This window comes from Electrophorus electricus, chromosome 17 (genome assembly GCF_013358815.1).
Source record: "Electrophorus electricus isolate fEleEle1 chromosome 17, fEleEle1.pri, whole genome shotgun sequence".
NCBI classification, from domain to species: domain Eukaryota; kingdom Metazoa; phylum Chordata; class Actinopteri; order Gymnotiformes; family Gymnotidae; genus Electrophorus; species Electrophorus electricus.
Window position 1 is genome coordinate 7443519 of NC_049551.1, and position 23575 is coordinate 7467093.

The following is a 23575-nucleotide window of genomic DNA, read 5'->3' on the forward strand; positions in this document are numbered from 1 at the left end:
TGCTGTTGCGACAACCACCGTGTCCAACTTTTGCTTTTCCTTGAAAGGATGGGCTATATCAGCAGACAACCAATTGCTGTCTAAGGGAAACGGAAAGGCAAGACTCCAGTGGGCAAAAGAGTGCAAAAATTGGATCGCTGAGCAGTGGAAAAACATCGCCTGGTCAAATGAATCCAGATTTCTGTCTGCACCATGCTGATGGGAGGGTCAGAGTTTGCCGCAAGCAGCATGAATTGATGAGCCCTTCCTGTTCTGTGTCAACAGTTCAGGCTGGTGGAGGTAGAGTAATGGTGTGGGTAATATTTTCTTGGCACACCTTGTCTTCTGAGACCTGTGGATGAACATTTGGACAGCAGGGCTTACCTGAGCACTGTGGTTGATTAAGTTTATCCCCTCATGGTAGCTGTTTGTGGCAGGACACAGCAGGATCATGCACCATGCCACAAGGCTCATATAGTCATGGATTAGTCCCAGGAAAATAACAATGAGTTTTCTTTGCTTTTCTGGCCTTCACAGTCCCCAGATTGTATCCTATATAATGTCTCTGGGATGAGGTAGAAAAGGTTTAAATGTGCAGAGCATTTCAGAATCTCCTTACAATTTGCGGCAACTATGAAAAGCTATCCTGACCGCAAGGGCCAAGATTCCTGCAGAACAGTTTCAACATCTAGTGGAAATAGTGGAATCTATGCCATGACAAAGTACTGCCTCCCCAATATATATAGATGCAGATGAAGGACCTCCATCCAAAATGCCCTGTTTCTCTGGCAACCTTTTGTACTTCATTACAATTCGTAATATCTTGTGAATTGTGTGCATATATATGATAGATAGATGTGTGTGTGTGTGTGTGTGTGTAGAGATATTACAAGATATGATATTCAAGTGCTCTATATTGAAGCTGCACTAGGTACTGCAACTCGGCTGAAAAACCTTGACTGTCGCTTTTGCGCATAACCAAGAATATCAAGCTAAGCTCCTCCGCAGAGAATTTAAAAAAATCAATAGACCAGCTACTAAACAATTAGTACAGCATCCACTGCTTTCAGTGTTCTCTGTGATGGCACAGAGAATATTTTTATATTCAGGACACAGAACTTCAAGGCTTCTGACAGGAAGCATGGCAATGTGGTCTCATGCTCTTCGAGCCCAACAGAGGGAAACAGAGCAGACGTACAGTATTAGGCGTATCATGAGCCTAAGCTATGAGGACATGCGGTCTGACGTGCTTCGCGTGTTCTGATGCTACATATGGTTTTATGGTGAGTATGGGTGTAATATACAGGCTGGCCTGGGGCATGTCTCTCTGACACACTCTGCTCTAAATCTCCATTCGACTTCAGAGAAGTAGGATTCCTAGGGAGCTTTGAGTGGATATCCTGTGCCCAAAGTAGAAGCACAGGCCAGGCTTTGTGAGTCCCCTGCGACAGCTGGAGGAGCCAGCGTGTCGGAGTCAGCTTGGGCTTCCATCTGACCTCCTACCACGCTGACACTGATTGGGAGTCTCTGCTGCAGTCACTCCACGCACAGGACACAATCTGAATGTAAAAGCCAGCATTAGATCATCTTGTTTGTCGAGAGACAATGTTCTGAACTCCAAGCCCTTTCTCCGATTTTTTTTCTTTCATAGCACAATATTTTTTAAAAGCTTTTCATGCTTGTTTGTATTAGTTCCATGTTGAATCTTTGTGCTGTCCTTGATCCACTCACATGAGGTGACACCAATGGAATTAGTATTCTCTGGATGTTAATTTAAGCAAACAAATCTCAGTTATTGGCAAGTGGTCTCACTAGATTCAAACAGAATGGCTCAGATAAAATAAATAAATAAATCCAACAAAACAAATGCTCTACATTGAGCATCTGTTCACTTCAGTAATGAAATATTGGTTTGACAGCAGGTCTTCATCTCTGAGAGCGTCATTTAAATGTATCATTAGTGATTAAGTGCCCAGTACAAGCTCCAGGTTCTAGTAGCCGGTAGCAACATGCAGTGACCAAGGTGAAATCCACTTTTATACGTGGCAAGTATTATATTGGCACCTGTCATGCTTTTGATGTTCAGTACCAATGAGAGGCCTGGACCTTTGATACCCCCCATATAGACCTTGGCTTGGCTTTCAAAGGGGATGATAAGCATACTGTAACAACTTAGTGCCCAGAGCTGCACTGCATCCTGAGACACTTTCTTCTTCCTACAAGCCTTATCACAACCATTGGCACTATTGGCCCATCTGGAATAACTTTGACCTACATCACATTCCAACACTTTAATAAAGAACCCACTTACAAGAGAGTCACACCCAAATAACCCACCTACAGCAAGGATGTTTTACACCCAGCCTTTTACCTTCTTTTATGTCAAACCAGGCAAAAATAAAGTCATAAAATGATTTTGGTCTTGGTTCCACCTGCCTGGAGTACTCCAAAAGTCCCTGGATCCAGTGAAGCTTCACTTCGAAATTGAGCCAGTCTGATTTGTGATGTTCACTGTTACAGCTAGAAATATGCCCTGACTGATGTCAGTGCATTGTGCAGCATCAGACATCATGATGCTTCTTGATTTGACAGAGATGACTGGCTTACATTTAAAGAACGGAGAACTGATTCCGGTTCGGCATGTGTGGAGCCAGAGGGCTTCCTGGCCAGCAGACTACCTAAAGAGTGACCTCACCTCTCCATCTGTGAACTGAAGAGTGGAGCAGCAGGGTCCTGTGGGCTCCTGCACTGTGCAGCTGGAAGATTCTTTGCAGCCTCTCTACCCACGTCCTTCCACCGGACCTCTGTAGGAGGGCGTGGGCTGCAGACGGATATTACTGAGACATGAATGGTGCTACTGTGTCCACCAGAGTCATCACACCACAACACCGATTTCTCCCAGTCTGCACTGAAACCTTTTTTGAAAATGTTTCATCATTGCCATAATACCATCACAGAGATGGTGACATTCACCACACCGCAAATACAACGTGTCAACCCAGAAAAATGTTGCTCTGAAACTATGAGTGAGATGATATAATAGTTTAAATGTTAATAAAGCGATGAGAAATCTGTATAAAACGTTTTTTTGAAGAATAAAGGAGTCATTTGAACTATGGTTTTAGTTTATGTTTATTATTCTATGTCCTGATATATGATATATTTCCCAGAATGTTCCCCTCAAACAACTCTATACAGCACAATGTATTTAATAGATTGTTGCAGATTTTGGATTTACCAAAATTTCACCTGCCAAAATGTTCATTGGCATGCCATTTTATCGGCTACTATTTCACTTTTTCATTTGACCACAAAAAATCCTTACTGATTTACAGACCACTGCTTACTTATTTTTGGAATATTTTATACAGATGTTGATGAATGTCAAGCAGTGCCAGGTCTATGCCAAGGAGGACGCTGCATGAACACAGTGGGTTCTTATGAGTGCAAGTGCACTGCTGGGCATCGCCTGAATGAAGGCAAGAACAAGTGCGAAGGTGAGTAATGATGCCCACATCTTTCATTCTCTCTCTTCATGTCTTAATGTGCTTTCGTATTGTGCAGGACTACCCATTCTCTGAAATCCAAAATAAGCTTTCAGGGCAATACAAAATAGGAGGGTCAGAAAAAAAGCCAGAACAAGTTATTTTATTGTTGTCCACTTGATTAGAGCCACTGCATTGCCTCCAGTTAACTGTATGACTGAGTATCACTATTAGCAGCCAGAACTTTTTTCCGTTGTTTATTTGATCGCTTTAATGACCAAATTGATGAGAATGTTGTTGGTGTACTTTGTTGGCGTTTATATAATTATAGTATCTTGCCCTATTAAAACATGTCCTACTAGCATTTTCTGGATTGTACAAACCATTTAGAAGTAAGTGAGTAAATGATAATAATGAATTATTAATTACAACTTTTTCTTAGCTGAGTTATACAACATTTATTTAGGTCTGTTAGGAGCTAAAAAAAATTGGATTGCCTAGGGAACCACAGATTTGCTCTTTTGAATTACAAGTAATTACTCAAAATTGTACAGTAACATATTACTTCATACCATGCTTACAGAAAGAGAGCTGACTATACTTCAGTGGTAGCTTGTGGTGGAGGCAGGCTGAATAGAAGCTGCTTAATTACAGGTCATCTGTGTATCACCTGCCAGCCCAGGAGTGTCACTTTCTCATTACTAGTATTTTAACACTGAACTGTTCATTGTGGTTTGGGAATAAATGGGCTGTACTCTTCACAATGCAAGGTGTATTTTGTGGTTGACCACAAGTGGGCTATGTACATAGGTTTGTTTAATATTTTTTTTCTACTTTTTAGAAGCATGGAAACTGTACACTATAGTGTTTGCCTAAATGAAATTAGGCTTGACAGGGTGAGAAACATTAGAAATGACAGTGAAGCTTTCACTAAGACACTGAGTTGGCACATCCTCACACTTTTGGTGTACAAACATTTCCAAATGAAGACAGGCTTACATGCTGTTTGTAAGCTGTAACAAGTCTGAATCCAAGCTGGACTGTGATGTTAGAGAGGGACTGTTCCATGTGGTCAGAAGCTTTGCTTTCTGGGAAGCACGCTTCCTTTGGGAAATGCTGTGCACGAGTGCTTCTCAGCTGTTGTTTGCTCAGCTAACAGCTCAGAACTCTCACAAGGGGATTCACTTTGCCCACATCCAAACTCACACAAGTCCATAATAGTAATAGTAGCACATTTTTGTGTTTTGAAAAAAATTGTAAATATATATTTCTGTATATTTCTAGTGCACAGCATTTGGGTTAAATCGGCTACACTTGAAATAAGTTACAAAGTATAGTTTGAAAGTGAATTTTCCATATGCATCTTTGCTTGGCTTCCCTTAACAAGTTGTAAATGTCCCAGGTTTTGACTTTTTGATGAGAATAATGTGAGATTTTGAAATCTCCGTTTGATAGATGTGGATGAGTGCTCCACTGTTCCACACGTGTGTGATGGGGGGAAGTGCACCAACACGGCTGGCAGCTTCTCCTGCGTGTGCCTGCCTGGATATGCACAGTCCGCAGACAAGACTCGCTGCTTTGGTGAGTGTAAGCACTACTTTGGCCCCCTCTGTGTGTATATTCATGTGAAGGAATTTGCAAGAAAACCTTTGGGGGAAAACAACATTAGGATTGCACCACAGATCCTCACAGTGCTTACTAGGCATGCCTGAAACTATGCATAGGAATACATTTGTGTGACAGTGGGTGACAGATACGCCTCAAACATTTCTTACCCTGTAACAGTGTAGTCCATTTTAAGATTGCCACTGGTCGTCTGTGCGTATGTACAGTTTTATAACTTTATGCGTGTCTTGTTGAGGCAGGTAGGGAATGCTCTACTTAGGTTGTATGTGATGGAGAGATCACACAGTTTCAGCAGATGGACCTCAACCAGTAATTACCCACCACCCCATACGCCGCTGCCCACATTTCAGTCCCCCACTCTGTACCTCACACTCCGACATCCACACTCCGCCCCGCACACTCTGAGTCCCCACACTGCACCCCACACACTCTGCCCCTCAGCACCAACCCAGCATTCCAGTCTGTCAGACAAATCAAGGTGCTATCTATCAGAAGGGTTAAGGCACTGTGTTGTGGAAGTGAGGTCCAACTGGATCTTTAATTTCACTTCAGGATAACACTTTGTCAGTCAGGGCGTGTGCCAACCTAGCAAGCGCCCCTATCTCTCTCTTAGTCTGGCCTAGCTATTAGAGACACCATGACACATGCAGTCAGATAAGTGTATGTGGGCCGATCCACAGGTAGACGAGAGTGTTCTGAGGCTTCCTCTTCTTTTAGTGGTTGGGGAATTATGGGGTGTTGTGGCATCAAACCAGGGAGTCACTGGGAGTAGCTTTTGGGGTTCTGTGTTTTTTTTTCACGTTTTTTTGAATGCTAATCTTAAAGTGTTCCTATCTCTGATTATCGCACGGCCATTTATAAAAAGCTCAGTGTCCCCTGAGGAGCTTAGCCATATATGGACCTGTTTCCATAGCGAGTACAGCTAGCTGATCAAAGGCACCTGCAACGTCACATGAACAGAACCTAGCAGTTGGCTCCCTTCTCTTACATGCCCAGCTTCTGGTTGCATGGCCTGAAGTTCATAAACATGCAGTAGTTGGGTTATGCTTATGTGCAGCAGCTAACTATGTGTATTTATGAGTGGCAGTGTTAAAAATAATCCAAACAACCCAGATATCAGCGCTGTGAGTGAAACAAACGACAGGGGAAGGTAAAAGGTAACCATGGTAATTAAAAGAATGAAAAAGAAACAAAAAAAGTACATACAATAAAATCAAAATGGCATTGCAAAATACACCTAATTGTACATTACCAATTTGATAAATGATACATAAGGTATATGCATACTTCGAATTTTTATGCTTCTACAGTAAATAAACTATATTGCATGTTTTCCTGAGTAATGTCACTGCAACAAACATCTCATAAATGTGACTTGACATTGAGTAGAACTGACAGAGTATTTCATGCTGGAAGTCCATCTGAAGGATCTTGGAGGTAAAGTTTTGGCTTTCAGAAGCTATGAAAGCACATGTGCAAACAGCACCTCAGGCAGCAGATGTTGGCTGAGATGCCCGTTGCAGAAGCTGCCTGACCTAAATACTGTAGGAAGTGCAGCCGCCTTTGGCCTGGAGGCTTTCACACCACCGTGCCGAAGTCAGAAGGGTGTTTCCACCAAAGGCAGAGCATGACACAGATGTGCGTTGATGAGAAACGGACGTGTGTACTGACGGAGCATTGGCACAGCGGGAAGGCCACTGTTAGAAAGGCAACAAAAACCAAATCTACAGAAGTAGGAGGTGAATGTATGAGGCAGGTGAGCTCAAGACGGCAGGGCACTGTGTTCGGACTTGGACTGGCTACTCTTTAGCCCTTGAAGGTTTCTGTAAGATTTCACAGGAGAGCCCGAGAACGGCATCTTGCTGTTCTGAAGCCAGCACAGTGCAGTCAGTGGCTTTACAACACGGTGTAATTGGCCTCCGCTTTTGAATTGAAGAGCAGTGTTGGTTTAGCGTGGTTCAGATCATACGCTGAAGACCACAGCACAGTAAATGTGTTTAGAGGTATGGAGTTTGAAAATGAAAAAGTCTTTTAATTTACTCATTTGGATTAATGTTTGGAATGTATGGCTGAATTTAATCACACTCACATGGCACTCACCAAAAAAGCATTCTTCCATCTATACTGATGTATTCATAAAAATATCCATATTAATGAATATCTCTTAGAGCATGATTTTGCAGCAATACCAATTAAACAGTCTTAGTCTGTTTTTGATTTACATCATCATGACATGAGGAGTTAGAAAAAATGTTTTAAAGTCCCACCAAGACCAGATTTATTGTTCTTCAGATGTATTGTTCTTCTATGGGTGTATGCCAGTACACCATATACCATTAAGTAAGGAATGGATAAACTCTGTGTGTGTGTGTGTGTGTGTGTGTGTGTGTGTGTGTGTGTGTGTGTGTGTGTGTGTGTGTGTGTGTGTGTGTGTTGTTGTCGGTGTGTCAGGCCAGCACACGGGCTCCTGCTTTGCTGCTGTGTTAAATGGGCGATGTGCTCAGGAGATGACTGGACGCTTCACTAAAATGCAGTGCTGTTGTGATGGTGCCCGCTGCTGGGCCCGAGGAACGGTCCCGGAGATGTGCCCTATTCGTGGCTCGGGTGAGATCTCATCCCTCTACCCCTCCTGTTTCACTGACCAGTGTGAGAGACATGGGGTCTCGCATTCCTCCAGTAAGAGCATAGTTACTTATTAAGTGTCAGAGTTATATGAATTGGTATATGAATACCCTACAGTGACAATACTTGGGGAAGTCTGACAGAAGGACACAAAAGTTACAGGATCAGTGAAAGATGATCTTGCACTTTCTTTAAAATTTGTGGAACATCATAACAAGGGGCTCTATTTTTGTGGAGAAAGCGCAAGCACAGAAATAAGGCATAAGGCCATGGCACAGACACATGGCAAAAATGAGCAGCACAGAGTGGTGCAATTATAAAAAGAGGCTGGGTTAGACTGAGTAGACGAGCAGCAGATGTATTTATTTAAATGGATGGATAGCATATAAGTCATATAAGGTCCGTGCCTAATACATTGAAGAAACGTCTGCTATGAGGCAATTTCTTCAAATAGTCATATTTTTATTTTATATCTATTTCGTAATGGTGACCTTTTGGGGTCATTTTTGAATTTCTCCTGGGGGCTTAGCCCTCCTATTCGTTTCTAGTGACACCCCTGGCACAAACAAAACTTCCCAGATGAGAAAACATACATACTTGTCAGGGAAGTACAGAGTTACCACACCAAAATATATCACAGTCAAAGTATGGCCTCCGCTTTTGAATCGAAGAACTCCACTTCACTAACCTCATCAGAGGCACGCCGATGAACACACATGTACCCTGCAAAATTAATAAAAAAATGTTAGGTGCCTCAGCGCAGACACAGAATTAGAGCCTGAAGAGTTAATTCAAAATACCTTCAGTAGACAGAAAGCCTTCTTGTTTTAATTTTATAATCAGGGAAGCACTATAAATAAGACTGTAATCACAGCTTTATATAAATAAAGATTAAAATACAAAAGTAAAAGCATGTAAAAACAACACATCAGTGTTTGGTTGCTGGTCAGTGTTACAGTTCATCATAAAAGACTGAGTCTCTTTGTTGTGTTGCTCAGATGAATTCCACAGGCTGTGTTTAGAGGGCGCCCCAGCAGGAGGGTATCCAGATGTGGATACTGGCATTCTAGGGGGAAGAGTTCCTCAACCTCCCACTGGACATGATAGCACTCTCAATGGCCAAACAATTTATCCAGTCAATGGGAATGGTCACATATATCCTCAGGTTCCACAGATCACTCAAATCCCTCATATTCCCATCAGTGGGAATGGACAAGGGCCACAAGGACCCGTTGGTGAGCTGAACACTTCAACACAAACACAAGAGTTTAGCTTTTTTTTACAGCCTGCTTATGCTAATCATGGCAACTTTATGTATACGGATGATGGTCAACATACAAACATTTATGTTGTAGCTGAAGTTTACTGATGTATAAAATGCCCATAGAAGACAAACAATCTTCCATTCAATCACACGTCTTTTAATACCAAATGCAGGCCTCACCTGAATGTAAGTAAATGTGGTTTTTTTTCAGTTAGTTTAAACAAGACCATGAACAAATGCCTGCTGATGCCCCACCTGTGTCTTCATGGACGCTGTGTCTCAGTGGGTTCTGGCCACCGCTGTGAATGCAATGTTGGCTACAGATTGGACAGCCAATCGGAGTGCACAGGTAGAGCTACTTCACTGCTTGACTTTGTTGTCTCATATTTAGACTTGATGCACAAGCGTGCTGCTTAAAAGCAAAATGATTACACACAAGAATGTATGTGGTTGGAGTTTATTTTTTAGACAAGGATACTGCTCGAAAAGCAATGAACAATATTTGCAGATTAATAAAATATCTCTTTTCATCCATGTGCCATTGCCAGATGTAGACGAGTGTATGTCTGACCCCTGTGTGAATGGAGACTGCGTCAACACAGCCGGCTCCTACTACTGCAAGTGCCATCTAGGCTTCCATAGGCCTCTGGGCCAGCAGGCCTGCGTGGGTGCGTCTCTGCACGGCTCAATCTCTAGCAGATAGATCTGACAAATTTTGAACAATTACGGAACTTTTTATAAAGACTTTATTACATTTTCTATTAAATTTGATTTGGAATGGGGAAATGTGGGATTTGGAAACATCCAAAAGAAACCTTAATGTCCTTACAATAAGAAACATGGTCACTATGAAAAAATATAAAACATCAAGCTATCGAGCAGTTTTGGAAGGATCCTGTCAGGGCTCATGTTGACTACTCATGTCTCTGTTTGCGTTGGGCTGGTGTGGTGCGTTCCCTGGCAGACACCGACGAGTGCCTGCAGAACGGCCTGCTCTGCCGGAACGGCCGCTGTCTCAACATGCCGGGCAGCTTCCAGTGCATCTGCAACATTGGCTTCCAGCTGACGCCCGATGGCAGGAACTGTGTGGGTAAGGCAGCACCACCTGCTACACCTACAAGCCTCCCACATCAGACGTGAGAGAGTGCAGTTATACGTGGATGTGATGGGTTCGAGCATGGAATGAGCTAATAGCGATACAGTCGTGCATTGTGTTCATCGGTCTTAATGATGCTGTGGTTCTGATAATGCCCATGCCTTAGCAGAGCAATATATATTTAATAACAGCATACTTTTTAAAATACCTTTTCCTCTTTTGCACCTGTAGACAATGATGAATGTGCCATAACAAACATGTGTTTGAATGGCATGTGCATCAATGAAGATGGCAGCTTTAAGTGTGTGTGCAAGCATGGATTCACACTAGCCTCTAGTGGGCGATACTGCACAGGTGTGTACTGTTGCCAAATGTAACGTCCCACACTTTACAACTTTGCCCAAAACTGTCTCACTTGTTATTTCAACACTTGTTATTTTACATTGGATGTATTTCAGCTAAATATTTTTGAGTCCATAAGGGTTCCTTGAGCTCTAGCTAAGACCAGTACAGATCATTTTGGGCGTGTCTCTGATCTGGGGAATTTAAAATATATGCATGTTGTGTATTAGTGGATGTTTGTGTGTGTGTATTCTAACGAGATAGCTATTGTCGCAGATATTGACGAGTGCCTGACCCCTGGGATCTGTGCATATGGGCGGTGTGTGAACACAGAGGGCTCACACAGGTGTGAGTGCTCCGCTGGCCTGGCTGTTGGGCCTGATGGACGCTCGTGTGTGGGTAAGGAGAAATAAAATACACACAGGCACGCACATTCTTTTTAGTTTCTGTGACATGAACAAATTGTCCCCACGGGTAGAGACCATATGTGTCACATGAGTTGTAAACACTGATTCATCCTGTTAGCCATCATATGCGAGCTTGCAGACTTGTTCTATATACATCACCAGTACACAAATACTGATTGCTGTGGAGAGGATGATGTTGCACTAGTAAACAGAGTGAAGACACACGCTCACACGCTCACATGCGCTCAGCCACTCAATCCAAGCCCTCCACTCTCAACAAAATGTGTTACATCAACAACCTGTTTCAGATTTAGGCTGAACACTGAGCCAGGCCGTCCACCGCCAAACTATGCTCCCATCCAGCATCGGCATAACTCACGCAGTGATATAGTCACAATTACTCAAGCTTTCTCTTATTGTCACAGTGGGCTTTTCAGGAAATTGATACTTGCTTCTCAGCAAACACATTAGATCACAAAAATGTCTCAATAGAATTACCCTGTTAATTTCCTTTGTGGGCCACTGTCAGCACAGGACACTGTGATTGTACTGTGGTGTGCGCAGTGCGTTGTTTTACTGAGTATGATTGCTTGAATACAATTGCTTTAGTGTTTAGAATGCGGTTATGTTTTAGTGTGCATGATGTGGGGTCGAGTCCAGTGACCATCTTGATCTTTTGGCGCACACTTGTTGATATGAATGGGTGAAGCCTGATTTCTGCCCCTATTTCTCTTGACCTCCTGCCACCAGACACACACATGCGCAGTACTTGCTATGGCGCCATTAAAAAGGGCGTGTGTGCGCGCCCGTTCCATGCAGCGCTCACTAAGTCTGCCTGTTGCTGTGCCAATACACACTACAGCTTTGGAGAACCATGCCAACCATGCCCTTCTCTGAACTCAGGTACGACTTCGATTTCTTACCCCATGCATGACCTTTTCCCTCTTTGGCACATACACACACTGTTATGGCAGTTTTGTTTGATTAAGCAATTGCCTTGGGTCTGGTTTAAGTTTCGGGGAGATTTTTGTTTCTGACTGGGGAAGGTCTGATTTGAAGCTCAGCAGAAGGGAATTGCTTTTTAGCTCATCTTAATGCTTCTTTAGAAGATAAGAGGATGCACATGAGTGTATTCTGCATGCAGTCAAACAGGTATTTGTGTCTGTATGTGTGTGTCTGTGTGTGCATGCACATGTGAGTGTACATAGTTCAGACTTTTAAGAAACAATCATTTAGAATAAGTCATACTGTAGACTAAATATATGTCAGGTCTTTCAAGGACCTCTAGGTACAGTACAGAAGTCCCATTTAAATTCACTTCAAACTTTAGGGCTATTTGAGCATTTAAATTCACTTCAAGCTTTAGGGCTATTTGAGCATTCATGTCACGTCAAGCTTTTTGCACTTCAAATGAAGTTCAACCTCAAGATGGCTCATTGCTAATTATGAACCCTAATGAACTTCAACTATAAAAAAGTGGTCTATTTCTGCGGCTGTCCTCATCGGTAGCTGTTCATGTCTGAGCCTGAAATAATGAGGGGATTGGGCTCAGGAAATCACCTCCTCCCACTTCATAATGAAATACTTAGACCTACAAGTGCCAGTCAGAGGTTTGTGTATACCTGTATGAAACCAGATTTCTCTAAATGATTTATGCATGTGTTATTTTATCATGTATTATTTTAGGTGGAAATGGAAAGCATGCGCAATTCAATGAAATGTTGATGCAAAGGAAGCAGATTTCTGCCATATGTGTACATGTAAAAATACTGACACACTTACAGTATATATCTTCCTCTGAGTTACTGGCATGATACTTCATTCAGGGGAACTCCCAGCCAGTCAGCATTTTTATTGTGATCCATTTTGTAACACACCTGAGGCAGGTAATCAGTTCTCTATCAGTGCTCTTCATTACCTGTCTGAGGAGTGTGGGCAGCAGACATGTGGACTTACTGGCAGTCCCCATGGACTGAATTGAGCAACCCTTGACCTAAATAACTGTGAAAGTAATTGCTGTGCACAATACAGGCAAACATTGTAATAGGAATTGGCATTCATGAAGACAAGACAAAACTGGCCAGAAGTGATCTCAGAGGGGTGAATTCATTACAGCCGAAATCTGTGATTAATTGCCCCAGAAATATAGTTAAATACTTCCTGGTGTTTCAGCATCAGCTGATAATTCAGAGGAGATTTTGCATTGGAACAGTTGGAAGAATTGCTGCAAAGAAACGAGGATGACCCTTTGTTGAAAAAGGTTTTTGAGGACAAATTTCTTGAATCCCCTAGAAGTTTATTTGAACACCATCACTTGGATACTTCTTATCTTGGGTGTTGTATGTTCAGATGCTTTTTTATATTTAAATAAACTTGCATGACTATGAAAAATTTGTAGTAAGGATATTTAAACTTTTTACTAACCGCATGGTCTAACACTAAGGCTACCTCTGCAAGTTTTTGTTTTGAAACTCTTCACTGTTCAGTTGGCAGTTGAATGGATTGCACCTGTTAAGACATCCTTACTGATGGCTTTTAGTTATATTTCAGGAAGTTCAAAAGAGGAAGTGTAGACATGGGACATGGGAGGTAAGGTGTGACAAGACAAGGCACCATGGATGGCTACTGGGTAGATAGTTAGAGGTCATAGGTCATAGGTCATAGGGCTATTAGTGTGATGAGAGCTCGGCGCTGTGCTTTTTGCTGGTATTTATCTTGACCTCAGGAATAAACAACCTCCACATCTGCGCCATTGTTCAAATGAATGAATTTCATTCAAAACCTAACCTGCATTTTGTCCCTTGCTTTCTCTAGCTGAATTCAATGCCTTGTGTCGAAGCGGGATTGGTTTTTCCATCGATGGAACAGGTATCCCCAGTTCTGTATCTTGTATTGTGGTTTGACATAAACCATACAAGCCTGTGTTTCTAATGGATTCAATGAAGAAACCAGGCCTATGTATAGCATGGTAGTTTTCCTATGGCTTTTTGTCTCAGCTTGACAGCATAGATTGAAAGAATGCAAAATGTATAATTCTGTGATGATCGTTTGGACTACAGACATCAATGAGTGTGCCCTGGATCCTGGTATCTGCTCCAATGGTGCATGTGAGAATCTGAGAGGAGGATACCGCTGTTTCTGCAACACCGGCTTTGAGACTGACCACAGTGGCAGGACCTGCGTAGGTCAGTAACCTGATTAAACCTCAATCGGAGAATATTACTTTATTATATGGGATTAATACTACCGGGATTTCAACTTTATAAAGTAGAGAGAAAAGTTCACATTTCTACTCAATGAAGTGGTAGTCTTTACCTGGTTACCTCTCCGCTGTAAGAAGAAACCAAGCAAGCCAAGGGTTTAAGCTTTGCAGCAGCCCTTCCAGTCTACGTTCCTTCTGGTTCACTATACAGTCAAAACGTTTTCCTAGTTACAGAATGCTACACTCTCTTACAGAGTGTGCCAATGCTCTAGTTTGCTGAGCAAGGCAAATCGCTTTCCATTCATGCTGCAATGGCATCATGTCAGGAGCTGGCGAAGTAAGGCAGACAGGAAGCTGAGAAGATGTAGGAGAGCAGAGTGGGGCCAGAGTGTCTGAGAGAGACAGTCCAGTGGCACAAAAAAGGAGAGAGAGAACAGACAGACTTTTCTTCCGGTCCTCTCTGCTGCTGCAAACCATTTCACCAGCTTTTTAAAGTGTTTTAAAAGAAACTGATCTGGATCTGGGTGGATCCTGAAGAATGAGATAAGACTACTTTAGATTGTAGTGCATATTTATCAGCCTAGTGTAACATGACAAGGCTTTTTACTATGTTTATAGGCAGAACATAAATAAGTTCTTTGACTATGCATAGTTTTAGAAGAGATGGTCAGTTTATTTCTGCTGAATTCTGCCTATTAATTAAGACTAGTGTAATATCATAAAATACCCCACGCTTCAATTTAAATAGTAAGTTTATCTTATTGTGAATTAAAGATCATCTGTAGCATTACAATGTGTTACTAAAATGTCTGCAAAATAAATGCATGAAGAACTTGAAAGTATATTTTAATATCTCATATGTGATTCATTTGCTATTATATTTAAGTTTACTTAACACTAACAGACACTTATGACCATGTTACATGAGGCCCATTAGTTTTGCTAAAATAAAGGCATGTTGTGGTTAATGTTATGTAATACTGATTCAGGTTTTCTGAAGCTCGGAGAGGGTCTAATGTTTTTGTTTTTGGTAGATTGGTGAAATAGTGTAATCTCCTGCTTGTCATGTCACATTACTGCATTCCTCTTCTTTGTGCCTTGGAAAGAACAAAAACCAAGCCTTTAATAGCAGGTCATAAATTCCCAAAGCCTCTTTCTGTCCTCTGTTGTCTCCAAAAGAATTTTATAGAATATGATATCAGTGGAATTAGATTATACTTTCCAAACAAGTGTTATTCTGATTATACAGGCAGAATAGGCCTTTGGGACTGGAAACTTTATAGTAATAACATCTTGGCAAGATTCATAATAATAATAACTACAAATTAGACAGTTAGTCACTGTTCTGCTCTCTTGTAATTGAATGGACCACTTATTGAACCTACAGCAGCCTCAAAGAGTAGAATGAATTTGTCTGAATTGTGTTCATAGTTTCTCTCGAAAATGGACACAAAATGTATTTTATTTATTTGGTGACTCACAAATAACCTTTCTAGTCCACTTGTTTTATGTGTCCTTAATATGTGCTGCGGAGGACATGCTGAGATCTATGTGTCTGGCTTTTCATAGAAGATCTCAAAGCAACGTTCTCCGTTTTCCCCTCGCAGATGTTGATGAATGTTTGGTGAACCCACTCCTCTGTGATAATGGCCTCTGCCGGAACATTCCAGGGAGCTACACCTGTACATGCCCCAAGGGCTACCTCTTCAGACAGGACTCGGAGACATGTGAAGGTGAACCGAAGGAGACACCTGGTGGACAGCAGTCTCTGATGCACTGGAGAAGCTTTTCCAAGCCTGTGTGGTTTAAAACATATCTGAAATTTCTCACTGAAAAAAAATGAACCCATTTGTGGCCTATGTTTGCAAGCTATTATTATAACCAACAATGCTATGGAAAATTGTCTTCCTCAAGACCTTGAGTATGTCATAAGTGTTGGAATACATTTGTTCAGTTTTCCTTAAACAGCTACACGTCAGTAATGCTGTAATGCTGAATGAGAGCCAGTTTTCACCCTGGCTCTCATGTGGGACTAGCGTTCAGTGTTCAGTTTTGACTTCCAAGGCTTGTCCCTGTCAAATCTTTAGACCTTTATTGGATTTTTGTGGCAAAGGAGACGCATGGAAGCGCATCCTTGGCTTTTCCTCAGGGTCCAGGGGTTTTACTGAGATATAAGTTTGGGGTCTCAGTGCAGCTGGCTGGTGGACAGAGCCCTTTGGATTTTAGGTGTCGTAATGGACACCAGAGGGAAAAAACAGGATGTTTTTATGGCTGGAACAGGAGCATGGGAAGGCTTGGGGTGGAGGGATATGCTACGGCCACCGGCAGAACAGCTGGACAGTGTTTTGGATGGAAGAGGAACAAAAATCTGCAGCTGTGCATAGTTCTAAAAGCTATGCTGTAGTACATCGCATGCACACACCCACACATATACACACAGAACAAGAGCAGGCGTTTTGGTTTTGCTTTCACTCTGTAAAACGTTCTCTAAAACTCTTCCATGCTTATCTTTCTTTATACTCACTTAAGGTAATTGCATCACACACCCTTCAGCTTTGAGGGGCTCTTCCCCGAACTCTGCCTTAAAACAGACCCTTATGAGTCATATTTATTTGAAACCAAATGATTCATCTGTGCCTCCTAGCCACGTCACCGTTTGCAATAAATCAATGTGAAATCAGTTCACAACCTTATGACATTCTGTGCTTTTTCGGTTGCTTTTACGTGGAGTGCTATTTTTCCTGCACTCCTAGACATTAACAGTGGATGAAACATTGTGATATTCTCCAAGTAACAAAGCTGACTGTATCTACAGTGTCTGGAATGGTGAGATACGATCTGGCCAGGAGTGTTTCTGCAGCGGGCCATAGTGATTTGTTTTACTGTCTTCTACTGTTTATGCCTTTTACCCAGAAATGCACTGTAGATTTAATGTCCTCATGAGGTCCTATTTGGCTTTCAAAAGAATGATGTTGATAACACTGACATACAGTACAAATACAAAAGCTTGTAAATGTACACTAAACCCTCATGGTTTCACTATGTGTGCTGAGCTAGGGAGCTCTCTGCTAATACCTCTTCAACTTTCTCCTTTTTGCTGCAGACTTGAATGAATGTGAGAGTGGTCCATGTGTTAATGGAGTTTGTAAGAACAATGTGGGCTCTTTCTCCTGTGAATGTTCTCCTGGCAGTAAACTGGACCCAACTGGTCTCATCTGCATTGGTAATTGTACCCAGATGGACACACCCATACACATACAAACACACTGAACTAATGATAATACAGCAGCCAATTCAATAAATAGTCTAAATTCGAGGGGGAGAGGGTGTACATTATTAGATTTTATTATTATAAACTTCCAATAAGTATGTGATTTTAACTTCTCTCTCTTTGACAATGTGCATTAGTTGCATGTGTTTTGAGTGAACTTGTGGCTTCCGTAGACTCCCTAAAGGGCACATGCTGGCTTAATATCCAGGACGGCCGCTGCGAGGTGAACGTTAACGGCGCCACCCTGAGGTCAGAGTGCTGCGGCACGCTGGGGGCAGCGTGGGGGAGCCCCTGCGAGCCCTGCCAGGCTGGTGCGTCCATTCTCTCTTGGGCAGCTCGAACACCTGGCTTCTGTTGACGCTTTCCCAATATGTTTTTAGCTAACTGCACCTGCGTACACTCTGATTCACTCTTTCAGAATGCACTTTAGCTGGAACAACTAACACAAGGCAGTGATTCCTCCTTTTTATTTGTAAATTCTAAAATTCTCCTGTTTACTCCCATCAGGCCATTGTAGTTTTCTGTTTAGATGCTGTAGCTGTAGGTGAAATAAAATTTTTTAAATGTAAATCCATTGACATCCCACAGGCTTTTTAATAGCCTCAACCGAGCTATAGCCAAAGTTTATTTTTAGGTTTGAATCATTTCTCCTTGTTATCCCAATGGTTGAGATATATTTATCATCATGTACTTCTGCCTAAAAACTCTATTATGTCATCCAGTGAACTTGCACCAATACAAACTGACAAGGCCTTGGCCCAAGTTGTGTCAGAAGTGAATTGCAGCTGGCACTGGTGTTCTGTCATTGAAATGGATACTGTAGCCCGCTGTTGTGGATGACTGGATAGCCCATTGTGCTCTCTCATGTGGTCTGAACCTGTGCCAGCGCCTTTAGGCGTCTGGCTACTCTCCCCTGTTCTTACCACCGTTTGGTTTGAATGGGCTAACTACCATGCTCTCTGTGTTTGCTCCTGGGCATGCCACTGTCGCAAGAGGCTCCCAGTTCTGACCACAGCAGGCTCTGGGATCACCTCATTAACTAATTCTCACTGAAATCTAGAGCACTGGAAGCAAAGTAAATGGTGTGTGCAATGGTGCCCTGGGTGCAGCTGTTTGTGCCCAGGATTTGAGGCGATATAAACTTAGATTTTCATCAGATTAAGATAAAATATACTTGAATATGTCAGTTATTCTGCAGGTCTTGAAACGTATGTCGTAAATTTCTTTCTTGAATATCACTTTCAGATCCTGTTTGTGAAAGAGGGTTTGCTCGACCAAGAGGGACCACTTGTGAGGGTGAGCATTTAAAGTGATGTGCTTGGTTATTTGACATTTGCTTATGGGTTTTGTTTGATACTAATGTTTGTACAAAACTGTTTATTTTATGATAACACTTTGATCCTAGATGGTTTAGGTATTAACAGTAGAAGTATAATATACAGCATATACAGTATAGACAATATTGTAAGATACCATAAACAAAGAAATTAACCTTAACAAGAAGAAAATAAATATAACTGGCTTTTAAATATGAGTATAACTGGCTTTTCACTCAATCTTCTCGTTAATTCCAGTTCATGGAATGGATAATGATTAAATAATTTTAAAGTTTACATTATGGGGGAACCGTATGTATTCACCTCTCTCTCTCTCTCTCTCTTTCTCCCTCACTCTCTCTCAGATGTAAATGAGTGTGAGGTGTTTCCCAGAGTGTGTCCCAATGGGTTCTGTGTGAATACAAGAGGATCTTTCAAGTGCCAGTGTCCTGAAGGCCTCACACTGGACGCCACTGGACGCCTCTGCATAGGTGATACACCTCTCCCCTTTACGCCCACGGCGCATTCTTTCTCTGTCCGAGGGCACATCAAGATTTGTGCCCTGGTACAGGTTCTGTCAAAGGGTTCTGCAGTTCTGCATTTCACAGATCTTCAGTGTGTCAGTTTCGATTTAGTACTGAGGACAGCAGTGTGCAAACTGAAAATACGCTTCTGTTTCGTCCTTCCTAGACACTCGCTCGGAGCACTGTTACCTAACCTATGATGAGGATGTGTGTGGCCAGCCAGTACCCGGAAGGTTCCGGATGGATGTGTGCTGCTGCACGGTCGGTGGGGCTTGGGGGAAGGAGTGTGAGGCATGCCCAGAGCCTGGCACACGCCACTACGAGGCATTGTGCCCCAGAGGACCTGGCTTTGACAACCGCGCCGACGTGCTCACAGGCAGACCCCTGTATAAAGGTGACAATTATTGTCTCTTCCGTGGTGTTGAGAGAGATCCATGTGCCTTCACTTTTGTGTTGTTTTTTTTATATTTTGGCTGTTGCTGTGTTGAATCGTTTGGTAGGAGTCACTAAAAACAAAAGTAGAGTTGCTTGGCTTGATTCATTATTTTTGCAGTTTTGTCAATATATTTTGATCAAAATCATTCCTTTGGCAGACATCAATGAATGCAAAATGTTCCCCAGCATTTGCACTCATGGGACATGCCGGAACACAGTTGGCAGCTTCAGATGTCGTTGCAACGGAGGGTTTGCCCTGGATACAGAGGAACGAAACTGCACAGGTAATGCTATCCACTTGGAACCAAAATCACATACTGTATTACACTTTGCAACTCTTTACTTGCAAATGACCGATCAGGAGAAAAACACCCTTAATTCTTTGATAAATGTGTTTACTCTTACTTTAGATACAGTTAATTGAAAGTGAGGTTCATCATTTTTGGAGTCCTCTAATGCCTACAATTACAATTGAAACACTGAGAAGCCCTTGCAGTCCACCCAGTTAAACTATGCTCCTCTTTCACGTATATATTTGATATGCCCATTGATCACGTGTAGCTAGTGGGCTACTGGTAAGCCCCATAGGTTGGGCTAAGAGGCCAGAAACCAGCAGCTCTGTTATGGCTGAGGCACAGCCTGTTTTAGGGCCACAGGGTCAAATGAAGAAACTAATAGACACGTAATGCATTGCCATATTGCATTTAACATTTTCTATGAGGTTTTGAAGGGATGATTCCAGGTCTAAAAACACTTTTAAAAAATCAAAGGACACCTTTAAATAGTTTAATTTAAGTAAATATTTACAGTCAGTAGTAAAGGTCTTCTGCACTTTCATAACACTAGTGTTGATGGGTTGCTTTAAGGGGTGCATCAAAGTTTGATGGTGCTTTACAGTCTTCATTGTGTGTGTGTATATGTGTGTTTGGATGTGCATGGGTGTGCGTCTGTGAGAACAGATATTGACGAGTGCAAGATCTCCCCCGACCTGTGTGGGCATGGCACATGTGTGAACACCCCGGGCAGTTTTGAGTGTGACTGCTTGCCAGGTTATGAGAGTGGCTTCATGATGATGAAGAACTGCATGGGTGAGTTCCATAACTTCCCTTCCAATTTCCAACCCACTGCCTATGTTTCTACAGGATGGATACTGATGTGTTCCTCACTACTGGTCAGTAGGACATAGAATGAATGTAGTGTTTGCACTGTTGTATTGCACTTTTTTTAGCTGAGGTTGCTGAAGTACAGCTGTGTGTGTGTGTGTGTGTGTGTGTGTGTGTGTGTGTGTGTGTGTGTTTGCATGTGTTTTACAGATATTGATGAGTGTGAACGGAACCCTGCGCTTTGTCGAGGAGGCTCTTGTGAAAACACAGAAGGAAGTTACCAGTGTGTGTGCCCACCTGGCTACCAGCTGTCTCCCGATGGCGATGCCTGTGAAGGTGACAACACACACACACACACATATACACACACACACACACGTCATGTCATGTGTGTCATGCTGTCATGTTCTTACTGTGCTGCCATGGCTCCTCCCACCATCCCCTGATGCCCTTGACAGACGTTCTCATGTAATATGGGTTTTAGACACATGCACACCGTCAAAACCAGAATAGCACTTCATTGATTATTTCTCTATTTCTACAATTATGATTTTCTTTCTCTCTCACTACCTGTTCTGCTCCTTATGATTTAAATTGTGGTTATTATGGAGTCCGTTGTCGGCCAGAGGAGTATGGACACCACCTTTTGAGCCTTAGTTCCTCTCCAGGTTTCTTCCTCGTGCTCTAGGGAGTTTTTCCCTGCCGCTGTCGCCCTTGGCTTGCTCACCCATCCACAGTTGCCTTGTCTGGATTATGAGATTTGATGTTATCACCTAAAGCAGAATCGTTTTAAGCATGAGCAGACTGTCTCTTCAAGCTGGCTCTGCTGGGGAAAGACAGCAGTCTTCAATGGAGGCTTCAGGAAAGATGATCTCACAAGGTGTTTCTTAGATCAGTGCTACTGAAGGAGTCTCATTCATGCCTTTCTAGCCAGAAGAGTTAACATGGCCATGATTCTTATGGATCTGATTTTTGCTGGAATGGAATGTGCGTGCATAATTCGTGTGTTTGTGTCCGTCCAGACGTGAATGAGTGTGAGCTGAGTGCCACTCTCTGTCGGAATGGTGAGTGTGTGAACGTGGCAGGCACTTACCGGTGTTCCTGTTCCCCTGGATACCAGTCAACCCCTGACAGGAAAGGGTGCACAGGTAAAGCACTGCACATGCAGAACTCAGCAGCTGAACTACCAACATATGGTACATGTAGGAAAGTGATCACTTCACCCAGCTGTAAAATTTAGGATTATGTACACATTTGTAATTTTATTTCCGCTGTGTTGTTTCTGCACTATTGATCAATAATCTACTTAATGATTCTTCTACTTGCTTGATTTCCTTCCTTTGTGCAATTACTGCGTGTAATATTTATCGACTCATTGAATCTGTTCATGAATTGAACCACCACTGAGTGTCATAAACTACCCAGCCGCTGCATCAGCTGTGCGTGACTCTCCATCTGACTCATTCTCCACCATGTGTTTCAGACATAGATGAGTGCGCCATTGAGAACGGGGGCTGTGACCTGCACTGCACTAACTCAGAGGGCAGCTACACCTGCAGCTGTGGGCACGGCTACATGCTAATGCCAGATGAGAGGATGTGCACAGGTATAAGACAGACAGCACCTCTGTGCCACCGTGAACAGACCAGGGGCCCTGTGCCACTGAAGGAACACCCTTGGAGAAACTGCCTGTCCCACCTGTTTCAGCTTGGTGAATGATTATGAAGCAGTTTGTGAGATGGATGATGGGTGTTGGAGCAGGGAAGATACAGGGTAATGCAGGGGCAGGGTGGGTTAGTGGGATGGAGGACAGCTGTTACGGGCCATCACTGCACACACATGGACATGACACCACTGTAGCCCATGTCTCTGGGAATTTAGAGAGTCATAACTGCTGGGTTTCAAAGTAGATAAGTCATGGCAGGGGAATGTGAAAGGCTGAAGAAGGTGCGTTCTGGAATGTGCTCAGCTAACACACACGCATACACTTCAAACAAAAGCTTAGAAATGACAGTGAGTTTTGATGGTTGAAAGGTAAAGAGCTGTTTAACAGCTGCATCTCATTCTCTCACTCTCCTGCTCTCTCAGTTTCTATGTCTCTCTGCTTTGTTTCTCTTTCTCCCTCCCTCTCTCTCTCGCTCTCTCTCTCTCTCTCTCCCTCCCTCTCTCTCTCTCTCTCACTCTCTCTGTCCAGATGTGGATGAATGTGAGGAAGAGCCTGATATATGTGATGGTGGTCAGTGCTCTAATGTCCCTGGAGCGTACCACTGTCTCTGTTATGATGGATTCATTGCCTCCGTGGAAACAAAATCATGTATAGGTAAATTTGACTTAAAGAAAACTACATATGTATACAAATAAAACTAATATGCAGAAACAATTAAATAAAAAAGTTAATTAGTTTTCACACACAAAGTTGAGATATTTTCCCTATATGACAGTCCCTTCATGTCCCGTCCAATAATTATTCGTGACTACCAATTAAAGTACTAGTAGTTACTAGTAATATTACACATTCACATTCTTTAAACTATCTGGAATTAGCCTTGCCTCCTGCCACCCTGCTCACCAGCCCTCCAGGCGAGACACCAGCCCTCCAGGCGAGAGTCGTCAGGGTTGAATAAAGACCCACAGTGAGCAGAGTCTCTCTCTCTCTCTCTCTCTCGAGCATCTGCCTACCACACTTAGCCAGACCCTCGTTTGTTCTGCTGAGCATCTCGAGGTGGGGGTTTGGCAGAGGATCACTGTATGCTTGTACCATTCCTGCAGATGTAAACGAGTGTGAGATGGATGCCAACATCTGCCTGTCTGGGGAGTGCGAGAACACCAAGGGCTCCTACATCTGTCACTGTGAGCTGGGCTACTCAGTGAGGAAGGATGCTTCTGGCTGCACGGGTGAGAAG

The 23575-nt window shown here is 42.7% G+C and overlaps 1 protein-coding gene across 3 annotated transcripts in view; it reads left to right on the plus strand.

Annotated features, from left to right (window-relative positions):
- The window catches only part of LOC113581173 (fibrillin-2), a 61928-nt gene that overhangs the window by 10148 nt on the left and 28205 nt on the right, over positions 1 to 23575 (plus strand). For all 3 annotated transcript variants that reach the window (XM_027016129.2, XM_027016130.2, XM_027016131.2), the window contains 25 exons: positions 3351 to 3476; positions 4920 to 5045; positions 7542 to 7694; positions 8711 to 8947; positions 9188 to 9325; positions 9525 to 9644; positions 9941 to 10066; positions 10304 to 10426; positions 10691 to 10813; positions 11572 to 11724; positions 13636 to 13689; positions 13881 to 14006; positions 15631 to 15756; positions 17127 to 17246; positions 17468 to 17605; positions 18540 to 18590; positions 18976 to 19101; positions 19301 to 19528; positions 19728 to 19853; positions 20529 to 20657; positions 20883 to 21008; positions 21695 to 21820; positions 22156 to 22278; positions 22867 to 22992; positions 23442 to 23567. In XM_027016129.2, the coding sequence (XP_026871930.2) occupies positions 3351 to 3476; positions 4920 to 5045; positions 7542 to 7694; positions 8711 to 8947; positions 9188 to 9325; positions 9525 to 9644; positions 9941 to 10066; positions 10304 to 10426; positions 10691 to 10813; positions 11572 to 11724; positions 13636 to 13689; positions 13881 to 14006; positions 15631 to 15756; positions 17127 to 17246; positions 17468 to 17605; positions 18540 to 18590; positions 18976 to 19101; positions 19301 to 19528; positions 19728 to 19853; positions 20529 to 20657; positions 20883 to 21008; positions 21695 to 21820; positions 22156 to 22278; positions 22867 to 22992; positions 23442 to 23567 (3276 nt within the window). The remainder of the gene's footprint in view (positions 1 to 3350; positions 3477 to 4919; positions 5046 to 7541; positions 7695 to 8710; positions 8948 to 9187; positions 9326 to 9524; positions 9645 to 9940; positions 10067 to 10303; positions 10427 to 10690; positions 10814 to 11571; positions 11725 to 13635; positions 13690 to 13880; positions 14007 to 15630; positions 15757 to 17126; positions 17247 to 17467; positions 17606 to 18539; positions 18591 to 18975; positions 19102 to 19300; positions 19529 to 19727; positions 19854 to 20528; positions 20658 to 20882; positions 21009 to 21694; positions 21821 to 22155; positions 22279 to 22866; positions 22993 to 23441; positions 23568 to 23575) is intronic.